This window comes from Carassius carassius, chromosome 19 (genome assembly GCF_963082965.1).
Source record: "Carassius carassius chromosome 19, fCarCar2.1, whole genome shotgun sequence".
Taxonomy (NCBI): domain Eukaryota; kingdom Metazoa; phylum Chordata; class Actinopteri; order Cypriniformes; family Cyprinidae; genus Carassius; species Carassius carassius.
The window spans coordinates 2,521,522-2,543,421 of record NC_081773.1 but is presented as its reverse complement, the minus strand read 5'-3'; the positions used below and the strand labels follow the sequence as shown (position 1 = coordinate 2,543,421).

The 21,900-nt window shown below is 39.6% G+C and overlaps 3 protein-coding genes and 1 long non-coding RNA gene across 7 annotated transcripts in view; 2 read left to right on the top strand and 2 right to left on the bottom strand.

Annotated features, from left to right (window-relative positions):
• Positions 1–962: 962 nt before the first annotated feature.
• Positions 963–5,518, bottom strand: LOC132094866 (secernin-3). 3 transcript variants are annotated; one of them, XR_009422413.1, is made up of 9 exons: positions 5,344–5,515; positions 4,793–4,949; positions 4,509–4,690; positions 2,964–3,163; positions 2,657–2,869; positions 2,372–2,534; positions 2,106–2,286; positions 1,129–1,805; positions 963–1,090 (listed from the first exon to the last, which is right to left on the bottom strand). XR_009422413.1 is itself a non-coding variant. In XM_059499499.1 (8 exons), exons 1-8 carry the CDS (start codon positions 5,481–5,483, stop codon positions 1,644–1,646), a joined length of 1,398 nt encoding a protein of 465 aa, XP_059355482.1. In that variant the 5' UTR covers positions 5,484–5,515; the 3' UTR covers positions 963–1,643. The 3 variants fall into 3 exon arrangements, 2 of the variants coding, with proteins under 2 accessions (XP_059355482.1, XP_059355483.1); XM_059499499.1 differs by having other exon boundaries at positions 963–1,805; XM_059499500.1 differs by lacking the exons at positions 963–1,090; positions 1,129–1,805 and adding an exon at positions 1,987–2,014 and having other exon boundaries at positions 2,050–2,286; positions 5,344–5,518.
• A 3,355-nt stretch (positions 5,519–8,873) lies between these two features.
• Positions 8,874–15,046, top strand: cir1 (corepressor interacting with RBPJ, CIR1). 2 transcript variants are annotated; one of them, XM_059499498.1, is made up of 11 exons: positions 8,874–9,142; positions 9,385–9,479; positions 9,582–9,655; positions 9,942–9,955; positions 10,265–10,317; positions 10,705–10,753; positions 10,879–10,996; positions 13,126–13,232; positions 13,506–13,591; positions 14,253–14,569; positions 14,621–15,046. In XM_059499498.1, exons 1-11 carry the CDS (start codon positions 9,071–9,073, stop codon positions 14,863–14,865), a joined length of 1,230 nt encoding a protein of 409 aa, XP_059355481.1. In that variant the 5' UTR covers positions 8,874–9,070; the 3' UTR covers positions 14,866–15,046. The 2 variants fall into 2 exon arrangements, with proteins under 2 accessions (XP_059355481.1, XP_059355480.1); XM_059499497.1 differs by having other exon boundaries at positions 8,875–9,142; positions 14,253–15,046.
• A 2,847-nt stretch (positions 15,047–17,893) lies between these two features.
• Positions 17,894–20,357, bottom strand: LOC132094863 (transcription factor Sp9-like). Its single transcript, XM_059499496.1, has 2 exons — positions 20,251–20,357; positions 17,894–19,683 (listed from the first exon to the last, which is right to left on the bottom strand). The coding sequence occupies exons 1-2, from the start codon at positions 20,269–20,271 to the stop codon at positions 18,385–18,387; spliced, it is 1,320 nt and encodes a 439-aa protein (XP_059355479.1). The 5' UTR covers positions 20,272–20,357; the 3' UTR covers positions 17,894–18,384.
• Positions 20,358–20,509: 152 nt separating this feature from the next.
• Positions 20,510–21,900, top strand: part of LOC132094636 (uncharacterized) — a 37,461-nt gene continuing 36,070 nt past the window's right edge. Inside the window, exons 1-2 of the long non-coding RNA XR_009422364.1 lie at positions 20,510–20,661; positions 21,070–21,140. This is a non-coding gene — a long non-coding RNA (uncharacterized LOC132094636). The remainder of the gene's footprint in view (positions 20,662–21,069; positions 21,141–21,900) is intronic.

Sequence of the window (21,900 nt, the reverse complement as noted above, 5' to 3'; positions counted from 1 at the left end):
TTCAGAGGTGAATATACTCAGCCCCAAAAAAACTAAACATTTGAGCTTATCCTTTAAATTAAAGTACTATTCTGTATGTACATGTTATAGTACATTATAATGTAATAAATGGGAAAATAACTCAGCCTGAACTGATAGGCAGCTTATACTTCCCAGTACTTTATTTGGGAAGTACATTGTAAGTGCATATAATGTAAAATAAAGTGCAATCCATTTAATAAACAAAATTGTAATACGATTATTGCTTTTTTGACAACAAACAGCATATGTGTGACTACTAAAGGAACAATACCAAAGACAAAATGGGTCAAAACGCAGTCACATCTCCATTATTTTTGTAGCGTAATTCCAAATGATTCATTAGCTTCACATAATTGATTGGTTTCCTCTCACATCCACATGAGTGAGGGAGCCAGATATTTGTTGGGTTTCCCTCTGGATTACACAGACATGTCCAACAGATGAACATTGAATAACACTTCCAACAGTGTGGTGATTTATCAGCTGTAACATCAATATCGAGTTGGTCACTGAAACAACAATAAAGACTTGCTCATTGCGTTTGTGGTGTGGGATTTATTTTCTGAATAGATCTATTGTAATAAAGCCGTGGGTCAGAAGGTCCTGGAAACATGATGTTCACACACTCCAACTTTTCTCAAAGAGAATCCTTTTGGATTGATTCGTTCGTGTTTGTTGAGTGCATAGGATATCTGTGCATCATAAAGACATTGTCTAATTAAAACGACTGGCACTGGATTTCATGACACATGGACATAAGGCATGGTAGACACAATTTAAGATCTTTGACATAAACTCTAAAACGGTGTAAACTTACCATTAGTTAACTTGAGCAATGAGACTAAACCATAAACAAGTTCAAATATATTACTGCCTTCTGTACAATCATTTCAAATGATATCCAAACATACAGGATGTGGCTAAATGATTGTGCTCTTGGCAACAGTATGAGGGCGTTTATTCAACTCTGGGATCTTTTGTGTCTGAGGGGTTTAAATACGAAGCTGTATGAAGGAACTCCTCAACGCCATCATTTATATTTGTTATAGTTATAGATTTAAATTTTACACTAAAGATTTATTTTGTAACACTTTACAATTTGTTAACATATGCTACGTAGGTTAGCTATCAAAGAATGATCAATTTTAGTTTGTTGAATGTTACATTTACAACTTGAGCTGACATGAACTTATAATAAACTGTTGCATTTTTATTACCTAATGTGAACAAAAATGTTTAAATAAATGCCGTAGCAAATGCACAGCTCATTGTTAGTTAATGTTAATTAATGAATTAATTGTAAAGCGTTACCAAACTGAATAAACTTTGAAAATCCGTAATAAAACCATGAATAATTACATGGTAAATGATGATATTATCAGACAAAATTGACTTTTTGTTATATCCACATAGGGTTAGTATCAGTAAAAAATGCAATTAGCATCAGTGAAGAGCTAGAAAATACATTTTGAGACATGTGATGTGTGAGTTCACATCACTTGTATTATGCCTCCACTGCAATCAATCTGCAATTCAGTGAAGCTAGTGACCCTCAGGTCCAAAAGTGCCCAGAGTTGAAGAAACACGCAGCAATCCAATGACTTTGATTCATAAACTAAGTCTCAGGCGTTGCTATAGATGCTAAACTCCTCATCTACAGTGTCTGTGAAGAGATGAACCAGCAGCGTTGCATCTTCAATCCCTTTAGTGAGATATTTCTCCATCTCTGCCAACTTCTGCTTCTCCAGAGCTCTCATCTCCTCTTCCATCCTCTCTCCTCGCTCCTGAACAAACACACAACATGCCTCGTTACTAGAATAATACTATGAATTAGATTACACATGTTTAGCATCATTTGAGATGAATTCAAAATATGCAACAACAACATTTTTTTTTTTATGAGAACCATCTCATAAGAGTTTTGGCTACTGTACCTTTAAGATTTCCATGCTAATGACCTTTGTTATGATTGGCTTAACTCTATGCATGTGAACTTGGTAGCAGAGCTCACTTCCAGTCTTGAAACACTTGATTTGGATAGTAAATTTGGATAGTGATTTGTGATATTTTAGGCACGTGCTCACCCCGCCGCTGTCGATGATGACCGCGGCCCCCTCGTGTTTCAGAAACAGAGGGTGTTTGCGGTTGGGTTTGCTCTGGAAACGGGGTTTCTTCTTCACGGGATCCTCCTCCCCAAAACACGGAGAACACGTGTGCTTCAGCTGCTTTATGTCCACTACAAAAATAAACGGCTTGAAGACAGACCTGCGGACAGAAGAAGACGACACATGAGCCCCGGGAGCACACAGGCAGTGGTAAGGGTGTGTCAGAGCCTCTGTATGTCCTGTACCGCTCAGGGTCTGGGGTGGCAGTGAAGAAGTGGACCCCGGGGAGGTTCTGGTCCTTCGGGACGACAGACACCATACTTCCTGTGGTCATGAACAACCCCTCCATGTTGATCCCGCTCTCCTTATCCCTCAAAATCTCCATCATCGTCTCTGCTGTGATGTGGCCTGTAGGACAGTAGAACAACTTCTCTAACAATTCAATAAAGCTGTCCATGAATAATCTATGCCACTGTTATTATCTTTGCATGAATTAGCTGCTCATTTTCTTCCCCCCGACAGCCAGCCACCTTGGCTCTTGTGCAGAAGCTTGCGTCCCTCGCAGTAGCGTCCCTCGGCCGCCTCGATCCGAGCTGTATTGGAGTAAGAGTAAACCTTAGCAAAGCTGAACTCAGTCTTTCCGTTCCACCAGCGCTGCTTCTCTGCGTACGTCCTCAGCTCCGGGTGCTCCCTGTCGATCTTAGTCGTGATGGAGTACTCGTTGGAGATGTTACGATAGCCAGCTTTAAGAGAGAGAGAGAGAAACGGAAGCAGGCCTTTGAAACGCTTTGATTGATCTCCGTCTGAAGCTGTGATGTTGCATGCCTCAGGACTTACCCTCCACTCTCTCTGCTGCCCAGTATTTCCCAGCAGTCTCCAGCACCCAGGCCTCGCTGCGGTCTGATATGAGGAAGCTGTTGTGATAGGTGAGTCCACACTCATCCTCCATACAGTTCCCTCCCTGGCCGTGTTTCTCCAGCAGATCTGTTATCACGTCTACAGCGCGCTCAGCGGTGTCGGCCCTCTCCAAAGCCAGCCTACACACAGACAAACAACATCCAACACTGTGTGAACAATTGCATTTAAAAACTTAGTTTTCTTTCTTCCGAGAGACATAAAGAAGAAAGTTAGAAAAATGTTGGTAGCCAAAAAGGTTCAGTTCTCATTGACTTCCATTGTCATTTTTGTCTATACAAAAAAAAAAAAACCTTCCTATAAATATATTTCATACAAGATTAGATTTTTTTTTCTTTGGGGGGGGGGGGGGGGTGGACTATCCCTTTAAAACCTTTATAACAAACCATACAGTTTCGGATATTTTTACTTATTCAAATAATATCAGGCCCATATTCTATGGCAAAACAGATTTAAGTGCAATTTTAAAATACTCAAATCACATTTTATTCAACGTGTGTATTGCAATCAGTTTTTATGTACAGTATTAATATATAAATACACACAGATATGAGGCTGACTGCTGTTAGATTTTACTGATGCCATAATATTGTGTTTAGAGGAAGGAAATTAATAAATTAGTATCAGCACAATGATATATGTTGAATTAATTGCCAGATGCAATTAGTGTAGCAATACTAACAAAAATAAAATAAAAAGAATTCTATGCATAATGCTATACTTTTAATTATAAAAAAAGTGCTCTTGGCATCTTACTTTACTTTTTTTTTTATTTTTTATCACAGTCGAAATTTTAAAAACGGCTTCTGTAATCATCTTCTAGTTACTTGTACACATCATAAAAGCAGTGTCTAATTGTTTGCCTAGTCATTCTGATAAGACTATTCAACAGAGAACCAGTGAAAGATACGCAGGTTATGACAACTGTACATAATAATTTGCATTATTGCTCTTTTGTTGATTTTGATTGCTTCCGTTGTCCTCATTTGTAAGTCGCTTTGGATAAAAGTGTCTGCTAAATGACTAAATGTAAATGCATTCATGCACAGAAATCACATTTATGATGTATAACTACGTGACTAGATGATGCTGACGTTGAAAAAGCAGTTTTGAGAATTTCGATTGTGTTCAAACGTAACAAAGCAACTGAGAAAATCTATAAATCCCAGCCTTTTAGAATTTAATAATGGCAACGATTCCTGTTTTTCCATCCCCAAATTTAAGACCTCCGGAAATGATAATAAAGGCATTCGGTATAACATAATTTATGACATTTAAAACTTTTTTTATGCTCTTAAATTTGATCAAACTTAATTTAGACATTTAGGATGTGTAAAAAAAAGAAAAACTCCAAAAATGCTTCTTTTTTTAATTGCCAGGCAACATATTTTGAATTCTAGAAGTTTAATAAATTACAGTTAATGCTGAATATATAATACTTAATTGAAAAAGAATTTTTTGGATGACCTGACGAGATCCATGCCCAGGAGAGCCTCTTGACCGTCCACACTCTCTTTCCCCCAAACCGCCTCGTTCCCGATGCACACCTGATGCTCGTTCGCCCCCATCTCTGCCCCCCACAGCCAGGCGGGACGACTCAGGACCACCGCATGCGTCTGAGCCACCTGCTCGATCTCTATATATGTACACTGATCACAGGAGAATCATTTAATAAGAGCTTGTATGTGTACACTGCGCTCATCTGAAGCCTGTGGAGGAAACTACAGCTGTAGCAGAGGTTCTTGAGGTACCTCGAGTTTTTCTCCTGGTTCATGGTCTTTGGCAGGGAAGTAGACCACCTCTTGAACCTCATCGCAGGGTCTGTCCGAGTTCTTCCCGAAGACTATCCGCTGACCCTCTGTAGATGGAGGCAAGGCTACAAATGTGTCGCAGGAGGTTGGATACATCCTGAAATACAAAGATGTAAACACTAAACAGAGGATATTTTTACATTTTTTTGCCCAATGACGTCTACTGATCAAGTGCTGAAAAACTAATAATGATACCAAGATTTCTGTTCATGCACAGATGACAGTGCAATCACTGATGCATTACACAGCACTGACCTTGAAGTAGCTAATAGGAAATAAGAACATGTTTTTATTTCCTTCTACACATAATATATATATATATATATATATATATATATATATATATATATATATATCACATCAATTAACTCTTATAACAGACCTTTGCATGAAACATTATTTAGCACTAACATGGTAGCATTTAAGATTATCCAAATATTAACACTATTTGTTACATTCGTCTACGATATGCCTTTAATAATTTGATTTACCTTGTCCAACTCGCGTATGTACAAACTCCAGGTACGAAATTAATCACTGCTCTGTTCGATGAGATTAAACGTGTGTTTACTTTCCTTTTCCTTTCCCCATAAACAAAACACCGGCCGCAGACTTTGACACAAATCTTCATGCACTGCTATGTGATTTATAACTAATCCACTAATCCGCTCCTGCTTTCTGACACGTGAGTCCAGTCGATCCACGTGTGTGTTTGATCGGAGGATAAAGTGGGCGGGGCAACGGCGCATCGGTCACATGGTTGTGCAGCAGCCTTTCTGATTGGCTTTTGATTCCGCTGTCGCAAACAAGCATCGAAAATATCTAACAAGTCCTCGTAATATAAAAAGGACAATATAAATAACAAACATTACAGGAGTGCAAATATCAATAAAAAGAATCAATAAAAAGAAAAGGAAGCGCTTGCATGATTTGACAGTTGTTTGTTTATTTAAGAAATATTATGACGTATTACTACATGCACTGTACGTTATTATTATTATTACTATTATTAAGATTTACAAATACAACCACGATGTAGCTATGTACAGTGTTTCACAAAAGTAAGTACACCCCTCACATTTCAGCAACAATTTTAGTATGTCTTCTCAAGGGACAATACTATAGAAATGAAACTTGGATATATTTTAGAGTAGTCAATGTGCTGCTTGTATAGCAGTTCAGATTTACTATCCTAAGTTTGAACTATAAGATACCAAGATAATAGCAGGGCGAGACAGACAAAAAGTAATCTGGTGTGCAGATTGAGCAGATTAAAAAGTGAAAAAAAAAGTGATTGAGCAAATTAAAAGGGGGAAAAAAGTGAGGTGACATTCAGCCAAGTATGGTGATCCATACTCAGAATTCGTGCTCTGCATTTAACCCATCCAAAGTACACACACACAGCAGTGAACACACACACACACACACCGTGAAGACACACACGCAGAGCAGTGGGCAGACATTTATGCTGCGGCGCCCGGGGAGCAGTTGGGGGTCAGTGCCTTGCTCAAGGGCACATCAGTCATAGTATTGGTAGGCCTATTGGTAAGGCCCATAGCTCAACATGGGGAAGTATACATACAGATAGATGCAAATGGTCAGGTGATTGAAGAACCGATGGATGAAAGAGAATCTATCTGATTGAATGTATTAATAGGGATTGTGTCAGCATTAGACACACCGGGGAAGTCGTGGCCTAATGGTTAGAGATTCAGACTCATGACCCTAAGGTTGCGAGTTTGAGTCTTGAGCTGGCAGGGATTGTTGGTGGGAGAAAGCAGAGATTATAGCTAAATCATTTGTAATGGTACATAATTCAGAAAATTTGTCAGAAGAAGGAAAGATCAGTAACACTGAGTCAGCATCATCAAGAGTAAAATGGGAAGGAAGAAAAAAAAAAAAAATTGGATGATCCATTTACTATAGCAGAGATGGTGAGAGCAAGAGCAAAGCCTACATCTCAGGTAAAGATCAAGTCTGTTATTTTAATGTTAAAACAATTGGAGGAAAAGTCACTGTTGAAGCTGCTGGAGATGTGTAATAAAGTAGGGGAGGAGGGAAAGTTACCAACTACCAGAAGCAATAGTGATTCAAATAAGGAAACCTGGTAAGCTGTCGTTACAGACCAATAGCTCTTACTTCAAATTGATGTAAAATCAAGGAAAGGATGATAGCAGATAGATTGACCATTGCCTTGAAAAAAGAGGATTATTGGATAACTGTCAGAGTGGCTTTAGGAAGGGAGGAATCTGTGCAGATCCCCTGTAAAGACCTTGTCTCAGAGGAGCACCAGGACAAGACCACAGGAAACAGATGATTCTTCTGCACAATCTGACTTTGCTGCAGTCTGGAATTGAACTGCTGGTTTCGTCTGGTCAGAGGAGAACTGGCCCCCCAACTGAGCCTGGTTTCTCCCAAGGTTTTTTTCTCCATTCTGTCACAGATGGAGTTTCGGTTCCTTGCCGCTGTCGCCTCTGGCTTGCTTAGTTGGGGTCACTTCATCTACAGTGATATCGTTGACTTGATTGCAAATAAATGCACAGACACTATTTAACTGAACAGAGATGACATCACTGAATTCAATGATGAACTGCCTTTAACTGTCATTTTGCATTATTGACACTGTTTTCCTAATGAATGTTGTTCAGTTGCTTTGACGCAATGTATTTTGTTTAAAGCGCTATATAGATAAAGGTGACTTGACTTGTGCTAAGATTAGAGACTGAAATAAGGAAGATGGCAAGTGAATAAAGAGAATGCAGTATTTTTTTTTTTTAATTGAGAAGTCCTGTGATTTAAAGTGGAAGGAGAGGTTACTAGTCAAACTGAATAAGGTAAGGGTTGGAGGGAAGATGTATAACTGGGTAAAGGATTTTCTTTTCGGAATGAAAATACAGAATTGGGACAGGCAGGTCAAATCAATGCACATCAATGCACAGCTGAAAATGGCACACCTCTGGGGAGTGTGATAGGTCCGTTACTCTTTATTATTAGGATCAATGGTGTTTATGGGAAAGTTCCAGAAGATATAGTAAGGTATTTTTTGGCAGATGATGGGGTATTGCAGAGAGAGGAAGGAAAATGGAATTTGCAAGCAGGAAAATACAGGAAGCAAGTGATAAAGTGGTTGAGTAGGGTTATGATTGGGGGCTTAAGTTTTCTATAGAAAAAACTCAGTCAGTCTTTTTTACAAGGAAAAGAATTCCGGACGGAATAAGGCTACAAATGTATGGAAGAGACGAGAGGGTTGGAAGTTTAAAATTTCTGGGAATAATTTGGATTCACAAGTAAACACAGACTTATAATTGCATTACCACTACCTATCTCTCAAATAGACCGTTGACAATTGAGATTGTAGATAGACTATCAATGGTCCATTTAAGAGATAGGTATAGTGGTAATCCACTTATAAGTCAGTGATCTGCCATAAAGCAAGAAGAAGAAGAAAACGGTACAGACTGAAGAAGAAGACACGTCACCCTCAGGACCGTTAAGACATTGCGGTGAAAATCAGAGGTAAAAAACAATATAAATACTGTTCAGTTTCTTGCACAGACCAATCGTTTTGTGTCTTTACCATACACTGTCTTTACATATCAATGTATTGTCTCGAGCCGCAGGATTTAATTAGGTTTTGTTTGTGTATGTGTTTTGACTCTCAAAGCCATGATTCCCATTTACTTTTATTATATGACTGACAGACTGCAACGGATTGAGTTAAAAATCGTTGCATGTTCTACTGAAGAAACAAAGTCACCTACATCTAGGATGCCCTGGGGGTAAGCAGATAAACATCAACTTTTAATTTCTGGGTGAACTATCCCTTTAAGAATTGGGTAGTGGAAAAATATAATGAATATATACAGGATTATACGGATGGTGCGAAGAACCCAAGAGACAGAAGTAACGGTTGTGGTGGTGATACCAGATAGAGGTATAGGATTTAATAGGAGAACATCTGATAAATAAGGGGTTTACACAGTGGAAATGCTGGCCATGTTAAACATAAAGAGAACGGGGTTAGTCTGTAAACCAGTTTTCTGATCCACACTCCGGAGCAGTAATGCACAAATACGCTGGATCCCAACCGCGATAAAAACAGAAGAAGAAGAAGATGAATGCGTCATAGAGAGGCGCCGCTGGTGCTAGTTTAATGTTGCTCGGCGGAAAGGCCAACAGTTTTTAATAACAATTTAATCGTTACGCTGGTGGTCAAACATGGGGAAGTCTTTTGCTAATTTCATGTGCAAGAAAGATTTTCATCCTGCATCAAAATCCAACATTAAGAAGGTAAACGGGAGGTTTTAGCTAGCAAGCTAGCTTACTGTTGTTATAGTGTAAACATCAACGGTACTTGTTTTCGAATTGGATAAAATATTGGATATATTTAGTCACAAACACATCGTATGGTCGTAATGATTTCGGTTTGATCAGCTAATCATATTATAGAAAGCAGAGTGTGATGTCAAATGCAGACGGACATTTGTGTATGTGTTGAGAGAGAAACTAAACTCTTAAACTCTGATCGTCAGGTATGGATCGCAGAGCAGAAGTTAACCTTCGACAAGAAGAAGCAGGAGGAGCTGATGCAGGCTTATGTGAAGGAGCAGGACACATACAACAACAGGTCAGAGGAGAAACACATCAGTGCTTCAGATCAGGGTCAGGGTTTATTGAAATAACCAGGTCTTCAGATGTAGCTCTGTCTCTTGTGTCTGTTATACTCCAGACTGCTGATGGGAGACGATCGTGTGAAGAACGGCCTCAATTTCATGTATGAAGCACCTCCAGGAGCGTCTAAAGGTGATAAACTGGCTTTACAACACATTCCTCATGTATTCTTCAGGTTGTTGTGGGCCAAATAACAAATAAAAGAAAAATCTGTAGTAGATTAAGAGTCATTCAATTAATCAACTGATGATAACTGGTCATTTGTGTCCAAATCATGACATCGTGAAACAAACATTCAAACTCATTCAAAATATTAGAAAAGCAAGAAACTGAAAAATAAAAATGTTAATCGAAAGTGTATTTATTCACATGTTTTTTTTTCTCCATTTTTTTTTATATCCTTACCAACTTCCTCCAGAGGAGACTAAAGAGGTAAAGTTAATCTACATTATGTTAAAGTTTGTTGTTGATTATTAAACTTGTCAAGTATGATTAACCTCATAAAGCCTACTGTTTTGAATTTGATACACAATTTTAAGGCGTCTTAATCATCAACATGATCAAACATTTACTGAAAAACATATATATATATATATATATATGTACAAATATACATATATGTATATTTTTGTATTATTTCATGTGTTTGTCTTTACAGTGTTAGGAAGGCATTTTGTGGTTTTGTTTCATTTAGTTACAACTCATTATGTTGCCTAAAATTATTGCTTTTTTTCTCCTTAGGATGGAGAATCTGAGTACAAGTTTGAGTGGCAGAAAGGAGCTCCTCGTGAAAAGTAAGTTCACTAGTCAGCACTTCTCAGGTTGGCACATTCATGCATTTCTTTTTTTTTTTTTATATATATATATAATTTTATTGAAAGAAGAACATGTTACATGCAAAAAATTAACAATGCATTTTAATTTACACCCCCCCCCCCCACACACACACTTACCACCCTCACAGAAGAGAGAGAGGGAAAAAAAACTGATTTTAATACATAAATAATGACAAATCAATAATAATAATAAAAATCTCAAATTGTTAATATTACAGTAAGGAATTACTTATCATCAATGTTAGCTTATTGGGTATGATTGCATTGTCTTTTACATTATGCACAGGCCTTTTAATTTCTCTATTACATTCATGCATTTCTCACGGTTATTTTCGATCTTCTCAGGTATGCAAAGGACGACATGAATATTCGGGATCAGCCTTTTGGCATTCAGGTGATGTTTCGTTCTGTGCTCTACACCTTCATAGATGCAGATCAACAGTTTTTACTTATCCACAAATGTCTCAGTGCAGTGAATGAGGGCATTGTGCTTGTTTTCTTGGTCTCTCATTGTTTTAGGTGCGGAATGTGCGCTGCATTAAGTGTCATAAATGGGGTCACGTGAACACGGATCGTGAGTGTCCCCTCTTTGGCCTGTCAGGGATCAACGCCAGCTCTATGGCCAGTGATGAAGCAGGTAATCTGCTCTTTCCTTTTACGATATATATACGATATATAGACCTGGTTTCACAGACAGGGCTTAGACTAAGCCAGGATTAGGACACAGTTGAATTAGGATATTATGTAAGTTTTATAAAGTGCATTACTGGTGTCCCTCTTGAGATCAAACAAAGGCATTTTTATATTTTAAGATCAAGCAGTGCACATTTCTTTCAGTGGAAACAGCTCAGGCTTACATTTTAGTCTGAGACTAGGCTTGTCTGTGAAACCGGAGGATAGGTTTACTGTTCTTATATTAGAGCTGATGTACACTTTCAGACCTGTAGATGGCAGCAGTGTCTCATAATACACCTTGACACATTCTCATTCATGTCAAGGTCTGAATACAGGTGTTTTTGAGCCAGTGCCATGTGACTAATGGCATCATATGGAAGTGATGTCTTGACCACAATGTTCGGACAGTCCCTAACCTTCAGTAGTAACTATCCTGAAGGAAGGGTCAGCAAATCTTCATGCTGATGATTTCTTTTGAAGGATAAAAATATGATGGAATATTTTATACGCATACTACTATCATTATCCAAACGTGTCGGCTCCAATCCAGACAGGGTTATTATAGTTGTACTCAAACTAAAACCATAAAAAATGGAGAGTTGCGGTCCTTGATTCTGATTGGCTGAGCCACATTCGAATCAGAGTCGTTGTGACTCTCCCATAGGCTTCCACAGGAACTGAGGAATGAGCAAGTAAGTGTGTCATGGAGCAGCTAACAGATCTTTTCAGTGCTTCTCAAGCACCCTCGCCTGAAAGTTGAGGAATTTACAGCAGTTTTTAACCTCATTAGTTTACCTTTCGGAAATCTGACCAGTGGTTGTATTTTATGAAACGCGTTATAGTTAATGTTTAGTTTTGATAATAGACAGTTATGCTATATTTGCAGTTAGATAATTGTAAGAAACACCTTAATAGCGATCATAACCAGATGCTAGTTGATATATCTACATCTTTCTGCAATCTTTCTCTCCCTGTAGGAAGTTAAATGAGTTTTAATGAAGACTGCCCATCAAAGGAATACAAGAACGAGTTTCCCTGAATGCAGTTGGGTTGCCTTGTGTTTTTTTTAAACGTTATTAATTTTTTTTATTGGGTTTAATTCCATATTTTTGGGCCTTTTTATACTATCTTCTTATATAAGTGTTATAACATAATACTGGGATGTGAGTAATTACGGGAATCTTTTTAAATTTCAACATAAAAAAAAAAAAAAACCTAAATAAATATAGGCTATATATATTAAACGGCCATAAGGGCATCTAGTGGTTAAACCATTGCATTACATAGGAATGGTATTTTTCTGGCCACCAAACACCTCTAATTTGCCTCTTTGCACCAGAATTTAAAAACATTTTCTCTATTTTAACCCTTCATACTACGCTAATTGTAATATAAATAATAAGCATATTAGAAAAAATATTAATGCTGTCTCTTCATCTCTCTCCAGAATAAAATGTGATTGTATAACGTAGTCAGCGTAGTTCTTCCAATAAACAATCAATGCACATGATGTGTTAATAATCACTAGAAATAGCTGCAAATATAGTGAAACTGCTGTCTGTCCTACTTAAACCCATTCAAATGTGCCTAACAACCCATTAGCTGTTACTAATTCACTGTAAACCACGCCGTCAAGGGGCTTAATGCTTTATTGCATTGATGCATGACCCAAAATTTTAAAAGAAATATGAATCTTCCATCATTTACATCTTCTTTCTTTCTTATGCAAAGCAAAAGAGATTTTTTTTTAAGAATAACCCTGACTTGAACAGAATTTGACAAATAAACCACTGATGTTTTTAAATAGTTTAAGAACAACATAAAGTGTGTGAAAGTGTGGTGGCAGTGTCTCCTGAGAGAGTAATATGCATGTAGCAGAAGAGTGGAGGTAGACCGTACTCTGGTGTTGGTGGGAAAACATTATTATTTGTTGTTTTGATTGGTTGAACCCTCTGCTTGTGCAGAATGATACAGTGTACGCCTCACCCAGCTGGGAGACGAGTCTTTGTTAACAAAACCGCTAGTGCACGTCTCTCAGAGGGGGACATGATCACACATTATTTCTTCTGAAAGAGTGATTTGTCCTAACAGGTCCGTCGATGCACCCCTCCGAGTTAATGGCAGAGATGCGAAACAGTGGGTTTGCGCTGAAGAAATGTGTCCTCGGGAGGGACAGCACCATGAGTGATCCAGCACAGGTAATGTCCTGGGCCCTGCCCAAATATGACCCATGATATCCATGTCTGGAGCTCAGCATGTGATTGCAGAAAAACGTCCAATTATTGAAAGCATGGCTCACGAGAGATTCCCTAGAAACTAGAGCTGATGAGACCAACAGCTACAACTTCAAGAGAGCCGAGACATGCTGGATTTCACTCTGTACTTCTGCACAAAAGTGCCTTTCTTGTATATGTATGGTCAGCGAGTGGACCTAGTGATTGTGTGTGTGTGTGTGTGTGTGTGTGCTTCAGGAGCTTGTGGCCAGTGAGGAAGAGGACGACCCTGAGGTGCAGTTCCTGAAGTCTCTGACTACCAAACAAAAGCAGAAACTGCTTAGGTATGAGTAATTATTAATTACACGTACACAACCGGCTGTCTTCATAATAATATAATTAATCGTGTAATTACTGTTAATATAAGTTGTTATAAATTAATGGTCGCACTTTTGTTTGGGGGTGATTTCTCACTATTAACTATGACTTTGCCTCAATAAACTCCTAATTTGCTGCTTATTAAAAGTTAGTAAGGTAGTTTAGGTATGTGTTGCATTAAGGGATCTAGAATATGATGGTGTGTGTTATAAGTACTGATAAAGAGCTAATCTACTAGTAATATGCATGCTAATATGTAATTCAGTGTCACATGATCTTCAGAAATCAGTCTAATATGATGATCTGCTGCTCAAGAAACATTTCTGATTATTATCAATGTCGAAAACAGATGTGCTGCTTGATATTTTTGTGGAAACTAAACATTTTATTTCAGGATTCTTTAGAGAATATAAAGTTCTAAAGAACAACATTTATATGATATAGAAATCTTTCGCAACATTATAAATGTTTTACTGTCACTTCTGGACAATTTGTTGCATCATTGCTGAATAAAAGGGTATAAAAATAAAATTTAAACGCTGGAAAAAATGGAAAATGTCCTCAGTATACCGTACTATAACAATTCAGTCTGCAGTCTGTTAAATCTCATCCCCTTCTTCTTTTTAGAAAACTTGACCGGCTTGAAAAGAAGAAGGAGAAGAAGAAAAAGAGTAAAAAGGAGAAAAAGAAGAGCAAGAAGAAGCCGAAAAAGAAACAAGCCAAGAGTGAGAGTTCATCCAGCAGCTCATCAGACAGCAGCAGCGACTCTGAGGATGAGAAACACTCCGGAAAGAAAGCCAAGAAGAAGAGCAAGAGAAAGAGGGACTCGTCCAATGACAGCAGCTCTGAGAGAGACCGGGAGAAAGACTCCAAACACACACATTCACAACACAGTGAGCACAGAGTTCAGAGGTCAACGGACAACAAGCACAGCAGAGAGAGAGGTAGCGAGAGACCCAGGAGCCCTCAGCGACCCAGAGAGGAGAGAGAGAGAGGTAGAGAGAGACACGGGAGCAGAGAGGAGAGCGAGAGAGGTAAGGAGAGATACAGGAGCGCGAGCAGGGAGAGAGCAAGAGAGAGAGGAGACCGAGACAAGGGCGAGAGGGAGAGAGAGAGAAACTCTGATAGAAATGTCAGGAGGAGGAGTGTCAGTCGGGAGCGAGGGAGGGGCGGAGAGAAACACCGCAGAAGTGATAGCAGAGATGCAGAGAGGAGGACCGAGCACAGCAGAGGGAAATAGCTGGAAGAGGATGGTCATTGTCTTATCTCTGATTAAAGGAATAAATCAAAACTTTTTCAATTTTCTCACCCTTATGTTAATTCAAACCCTAAACACTGAGATTTTTTTATATAAATATAATAAACTTAATAGAGACTGTGGCTGTCAAGTTTCAAAATGACAAAGCAGCTCCATAAAATGAGTCTTTGTGTTCTTGTCTCGTAAGACACGTCCTCTGGAGTCAAACCAAACAAACCAAAATTCAAGTCATTCATGTAAATTCTCCTCTTTCTTTAAAACATCTTTTGGTCACCTGAGAACCACTGACATTTGACATAATGGGAAAGATTTTCAGTGAATATTAACTTTAAAGGTGTTCTGCTTGTCAAATAAAGTTATATTCAGAAGACTCCGAATATAGAAGTGTTTTTTTTTGTCCTTCATTGTTTTGTAGCTTCATAGATGCCACGACTGCCGTTGTTGAAATATTAGCGGAGTAAATCAATGTGTATATATATTTTTAAATTTCCTTTCCTGAATTCATAAAGGTTTGGACCGACGTGAGGGTTGGTGATGGTAAATGATAAGAGAAATGTTCGGTAAATTACTTGTTTTGGGTGTCTTTCCCATTTGTTCTTGATGTACAGTCAGCTCTGGGGGTTTCTCCAGAAGAGGGCGCTCTGTGAATGTAGAAACTGAACCTGATCTAGAGCACAATTAAAATCTTTGACTCATTCCTTCATTTTTTCCAATATTTGCTGGTTCCCTTTTTCTTTCAGCGTTTAGTCCATCCAAAATGTAACGTTTGTTTGACTCTTTTTTTTTTTTTTTTTTTTACAAGAGGCATAAATTCTACACTTATTAACTTAAATGATATATGTTTAGCATGTACAAGTTCATTTAACTAGCTGTCTCTTCCTCACCTTAAATGTTTCTACTCCTTGTAAATTCTAAAATATGTAAAGTTATTGTATAACGAATGTGACACAAAATTTCGATTACTCTTCAACCTCGATCACATTCAACATTTTTCATCTCAAGGACGACTGAAAATGGTTTAAAGGGTTTTACACTAATTTTGGAGTTTTAATTGTTTCATAGTTTGTTAGGAATGGTATTTTGATTTAAATTCAGGGTGACTTTATTAGGCAATTTTTTGGTTTAGCTGCAATGATTTCTTTTTTTACGTTTCCATTATAAGCAACGTAACTGAACTGTAACTGAATACAGTGAGAAATAAATATTTAATTGAATTTACCTTTTTTTAAAGGTAGGCCTGAGTGGTAGCAATCGATTTATTTTAGCAACATTTAAATAAATTTTACTGAAAGTTGCTCAGCTAGATCTGAGCAAGATCTGAGCTAGATTTTTTGCATGTTACAGAAAAACAACTCAAAGGCTGAATGTTGCAGTTAAAGATTCTCATCTACCATTTGCTGAAGTGATTGGTTTGATTTATTATTAATAACAATGAGCATTTAATGTGTAAACACTGACATGTTCTGACTAAAGGGGAGATGAAAGAGCAGCCGCTCTGGCTGCGCGGGAAACTCACACCATCGTCACGGCTGAGTTTCCCGCGCCGCGGCCGAAGCGGCGCTCCTCTTTGATCTCTCTTTTATTGCCGCGCGCAAACAAAGCTGACTTCTGCCTCGCGCTCAGTCAGAGGACATTCCAGAGAAACGCGCACAAAAGGCCGTGAGTGACAGCGCCACTGTCCGCCGCCCCAGGCGCATCACTCCCCTCCAGAAGACTGAAAGACACTTAGATCTTGTCCATGTAAAGCTCCCGTTTGTAAATCTTAATAGAACCATATAATTGTAAAGCGTGCTCGTGAATGCCTTCACGCCCAAATAGCGCTCATTTCCGAAACACAAATTTTGAATTGTAGCTATGCCATAAAATCGACGCATCCAGCATTAACTTTTAAAAGACCGAGAACTGTATTCTGTGCACCTGCTATTTGGAGAAAACGCTTGCCTAAATTGGTGTAAAACGGAAATTGCATTTTGTTGTAGACTATTTTAGACTTTTTACAAGATTTATTAACCTTAAATATTATTTTATTCGTTATTTGCAAAATGTCATCAGTTTTTCACCAGGTCTTTAAATGATAATGGACCGTGTGTGTGTGTGTGTGTTTTTTTTTGGTGTTTTTTTTTTTTTTTTGCCACCAGAACACAAAAGGAAATGAAAATAATTTTAGTCTATTGCCTTCTGGTCAATTTATCTTGTAGCACAGAAAGCGTGTGGAGCAGTTCCCAGGCAGGGCTCGAGCTCTAATTATTCCGCCGGGGTTTCTGTGGGATCGGACGCTGCACTAGATAAACACAAAGAAGTCAGAGAGCATCCTTGAACCTTTTCAGTACAGGGCCACTGATATTCAAATAACAGCCAGGGACCATTTGACTGCGAGAGCGTTTTAAATTCAACATTAGCATAAGGCCTCTCCCCATCTCCGCTTTCAAAAGTGGCATCCAGGAAAGGCAAGAAAGAAAGAGAGGGGGAAAAACTGTTCCCATACCACCAAATCAAGTGTAGCGTTTTCTAAAAGCTAAACGATGCTTTATGCCTTCAGCACTGGATGGACATTTTCCGTTTGACATGCAAATTTAAGCAGTTAATTTGAGCAATTCAAATAAATATTCAGAGGCCCTTTGTCACTGAATCCCCTCGGAAAATGTGCGATAAAGAGCTGCTGAACAAATGATGTCTCGGAGAGTAATTAGATATTTGATAAGACACGAATCCCTAATCGCCAATACAAGACACATGGGGCTGCGATGTGCTCCAAGTCATAATTAACACTATTTAACAAGATTTTCATTTGGACAAAAATGCCTTTCCGGGGCATTAACTATTGATTTTCCCCCACTGGGGAATACGAGTTTACATCAGCGCAAGAGTATCGATGTTTAGTCTGCAGTGGTTTCATTTTTCTAAAATGTAAATAAATGTAGCTGCGTAATAATTACGCGCGGGTTTTAAACAATTACAGCTGAGACTGTAGCAAAGCCTCATGAAAACATTTGCACCAGACAACCCAATCTTTCGATTTTAAATCCCTTTAATTACAAAATGAAAGCCTTGTAAGCGTGACTTTGTACATTATATATTTTTAGCAAGGTAAAGGAATGGTTAAATGAATTTTAAATAGCTGTGTAACATACATAGTGACATCCACAAAGTGCGACGAAAGGAAAAGCAAACTCCCTGAATTTCAGGATCCACCACAAAACAATCAGAAGTAACATTTACAGGGAAAAATAACACGTTCATTTTGTGGATATATGTACACAATGAGCTCAGCCGGCAGCCGTGGTTATTTAGTTCCCGCAGCAAATGTCCACTGAGCCTCGACGATACTTTTTCGTCCTGAAAGCTGAGGAAAAGCGTTCGTCTGTGGCTGTGCGCAGCAGAAATAGCCAGTGTGGCACTGAAAGTGCTCGTTCCAATGCAATGTCAGAGTTTGTCGCATACTCCAGACCCGTTTCCTTTTCTCGATTCACCTAAACGAGGAAAATGCCTTTGAGGTCAAGCTCAGGACTCGTGGTGTGGAGACTGATCTTTGACCGTGACCCGTGGGTTCACACCCTCTAAAATCAGTTCGGGCGACTCGGACCTGGGCGTCTCCAGGTTGCTGGTGTCGGTGTCACTGTCGCTGCCCTTTTTGCCCCCGCCTCCAGCGGTGTGTGTTTTAATGTGTTTGCTCAGGTGGTCGCTCCTCATGAAGCGCTTGTTGCACACCGGACAAGCAAACCGTTTCTCGCCGGTGTGAGTGCGCAGGTGCCTCTGGAGCTCGTCTGACCTGGTGAACCGTTTGCCGCAAAAAAGCCAGTTGCACACGAAGGGCCTCTCGCCAGTGTGCCACCTCAGGTGCGCTTTGAGGTGAGACGTTTTCCCGTAGACTTTACCGCAGCCCGGGATGTGACAGCTATGGAGTCCTTTCCTCCGCAGGCTGGCCCCCGCAGGCCCGAGCCGCTCCGCCTCTTGGCAGTTCGGGCAGTCGCATGTGGCGCGTCCGGAGTATCTCTTGGAGGACCTGGACGAGGTCCCTATGCCCGAGCTGGCGCCGGAGATCATAGCGTTAGTGGCCGACGCGTCTGTGTAAGTGGGGATCACAGTTTTGAAGCCCTCCTGCGTCAACAGGTGCTGGCTGGTGGACAGGAGGTGGGACGCAGTGGGGCTGATGCCGGTGGAGCTGAACGCGGAGTGCGTAAGGCTGGAGAAGTCTGGGTTGTAGCCGCTGAGCTGCGAGTGGATGGCTTGGGGGGTTCCGGAGTGCAGTGAACTTTGCAAACTGCCGGCTGGGTTTTGCACCTCGAGCCACGAGCCCGGGTTCGTGTGCACGTCCCACCACGTGGACGCGCCGTTGGCCACCTCGCCAGAGATGGTGGAGTGAAAGCCGGACTTGTACCATGATTCGTAAGGGTGCGCCATGCCGACCCGCGGATATAAAGTCTCTGCCGACGAGTGAACTTTGGAAATGAAGGCGGACTGTCCTGACTCCTGCGAGGAAACGCTCGCCGTGTTGGAGAACAAGCTGCTGTACTCGGCGGAGAACGCGGAGGAGGTCGGCGAGGTCGAGGCCAGGCAGAACGCGCTGTTTCCCGAGCCGGTGCTGCTCGATAGTCCCGAGGTGCTTCGGCTTGTGGCGACGGTGAATCCGGGCAGGCTGGAGCCCAGGTTGCAGCTCGACGACGATCTTTTCCAGGGATGAAATCCGCCTTTGGAAAACGCGCTGGAGTCGGGCAGAGTCGTGAGAGGACTGGTGTTGCCAATTTTGTTGCAGGTTGCAGCCAGCATCGCTAAAGGGGTAGTTCCAAACCGCGGCTCTTCCTGTTTGGATGAGAAGTTTAGGCACTTTACTCGACTGTAAAACATAGTCGGGCTGTTATGAAAATCAAACAATCCAGCAAGTGTTAACTGAAAGCCCGAATAAAACCAAAACAAGCGTGATTTTTTTCCTGCTGTAATTCCAAATAGTTGTACGAGTTGTCATGTCTTAAAGACTTACATTACGGTAGTATATTTTTAATAGGCTAACTTAAGTAATATTAATACACTAATGAATTCATTACTTTATTGTTATTATAATTACTATTATTATTATTATTATTATTTTCCAGAAAGAATCGTTTCGCTGAACGTGGTTTTCAAGTTGTTTCGTTATAGCTTCTTCAGATCAGCCTTCATTTAAAGTACAAAAGCTGATATCCTAAAAATTAAAATCTCTCTGTGAAAGTTGAAAATGTTCTCTTGTGGCATCATTCGTTTTAAGAACGTAAATAAAAGCCACTGAAAAGTTTGAAAGCAAGAAAGCAAGCAACACTGAAATGTCAGTATTGTTAATGCAACAAAAAGAACGAAAATGCGTCGAATTAAAATAAAGAAGCGCTTGCTTACCCCAAGTATAGACGTAGCCATATCCAGGGCCCTTCCTAGACAGCTAGTTGAAGAGAACAATGACTCAGTGTTCCAGTGTGACTGAGGCACAGTGCGCTGAAGCTTTACTCTCTCTACTCGAGTTGTATAGTGAGCGCGTGCTTTGAAGTACAGCTGGCTGCAATACTCAGCCAATCGGAGCGCGCGACGAGCCGCGTCCGACCAATGAGCGAAGCGACCATGACAGAAATACTAAAGCTGCACGTCAATCAATGACTGGGATACTGATCCCACTGTCAAGCAATAGCTAAGCCATCAGATATTTTTCATCGTTTTATACATATATACACACATATGGCCATCAAGGCGCAGAATCTGCACAGACTATATAGTGCTCAGCTCATTTTGATATTTAATAGGCATCCTTCGATGGTAAGCGGCTCATCTTGATTTTATGCATGATATTCATGTCTGTTTTGTGTGTCGGTTTGCAAACGGATATGCTTAAAATTAAAGGTTCACGCGCGTAACCGTCTGCAGCTGTGACCGCGTTATTATTTTAATGATGTTGTTATTTTGTAGGTAGTTAATTTTTTATTTGATGCATGGATTAAAACCACGATGATATTTCTGTTTAGGCTCGTTCGCGTTATTATAAGGTGATAGGCTATTGTTTTGAGAGGATACAAAATCATAAGCATCATGCAATGTCAGCGTCCTTGTCTTTTTATTTATTAGGCTAATTAATGCTGTTATTTTTTAAATTGAAGAATGTTTTTGTCATGCTTTGTACTTATTGAAAATTCCAAATATTACAAATGTGTCGAACTTTCAAATTAGAGCCAGTCGATTAAATGCAAGGATGGATCTCGGAGGAAGAGGACGGAGGGGCACCACTGATCCCACAACAGGTGTGTTAGACTTTTGTTGAGATTGTTTGGTGTGTGAGAGAGAAAGAGGGAGGGATGTTGGGGGGCGCAGGTTAGGGTTTGGGGTGTTAATGCGCGCGCTCACCCTCGCGCCATACCTTCAGAACACGCGAGCACATGACTCAAAAACCGTAAAAAATTTTTACAAAATATTTATTATTATAATTTATATAGCCCATGAATTCTTAATGCAAAGTTTGAGCGCTAAATTGTACAGAATTAAATAAAAACTATATATATATATATATATATATATATATATATATATATATATATATATATATATATATATATATATACACACACCAATCTTTTGGATAAATAACAGATCAAATAATTAATTATGACCATTTTTATTTTCTTCTTTCTCAGTAATTCTTTTTTATATAAAAAGATCAATGCATTAGCAGTGTCTTGCGCTGCTTGTTAAAACATTTAAGGCTATAATGACAATATAACAATGGCCTGCTTTGGAGTGAATCCCCTCCTTTTAAAAGTTAAAGCAATTTTCTTGAGAATGGCCCCGCCGAAACGCTGTGCATTACTGTATTCAAAATGACCAAATAATGCTCCATTATAGCGACTGAACGCTGCCAGTGAGGCTGGATGCAATTTACTCCGAAGCGCTGCGCTTTAAATTCCCTCCTATGGAGAGAGCTGGGAAATATAAAACAATCTATTCAAATCCAAGTGCTGGAGGCTCCAGAATCGCTGGATTTCCGCAAATCACTGCAAATTGACG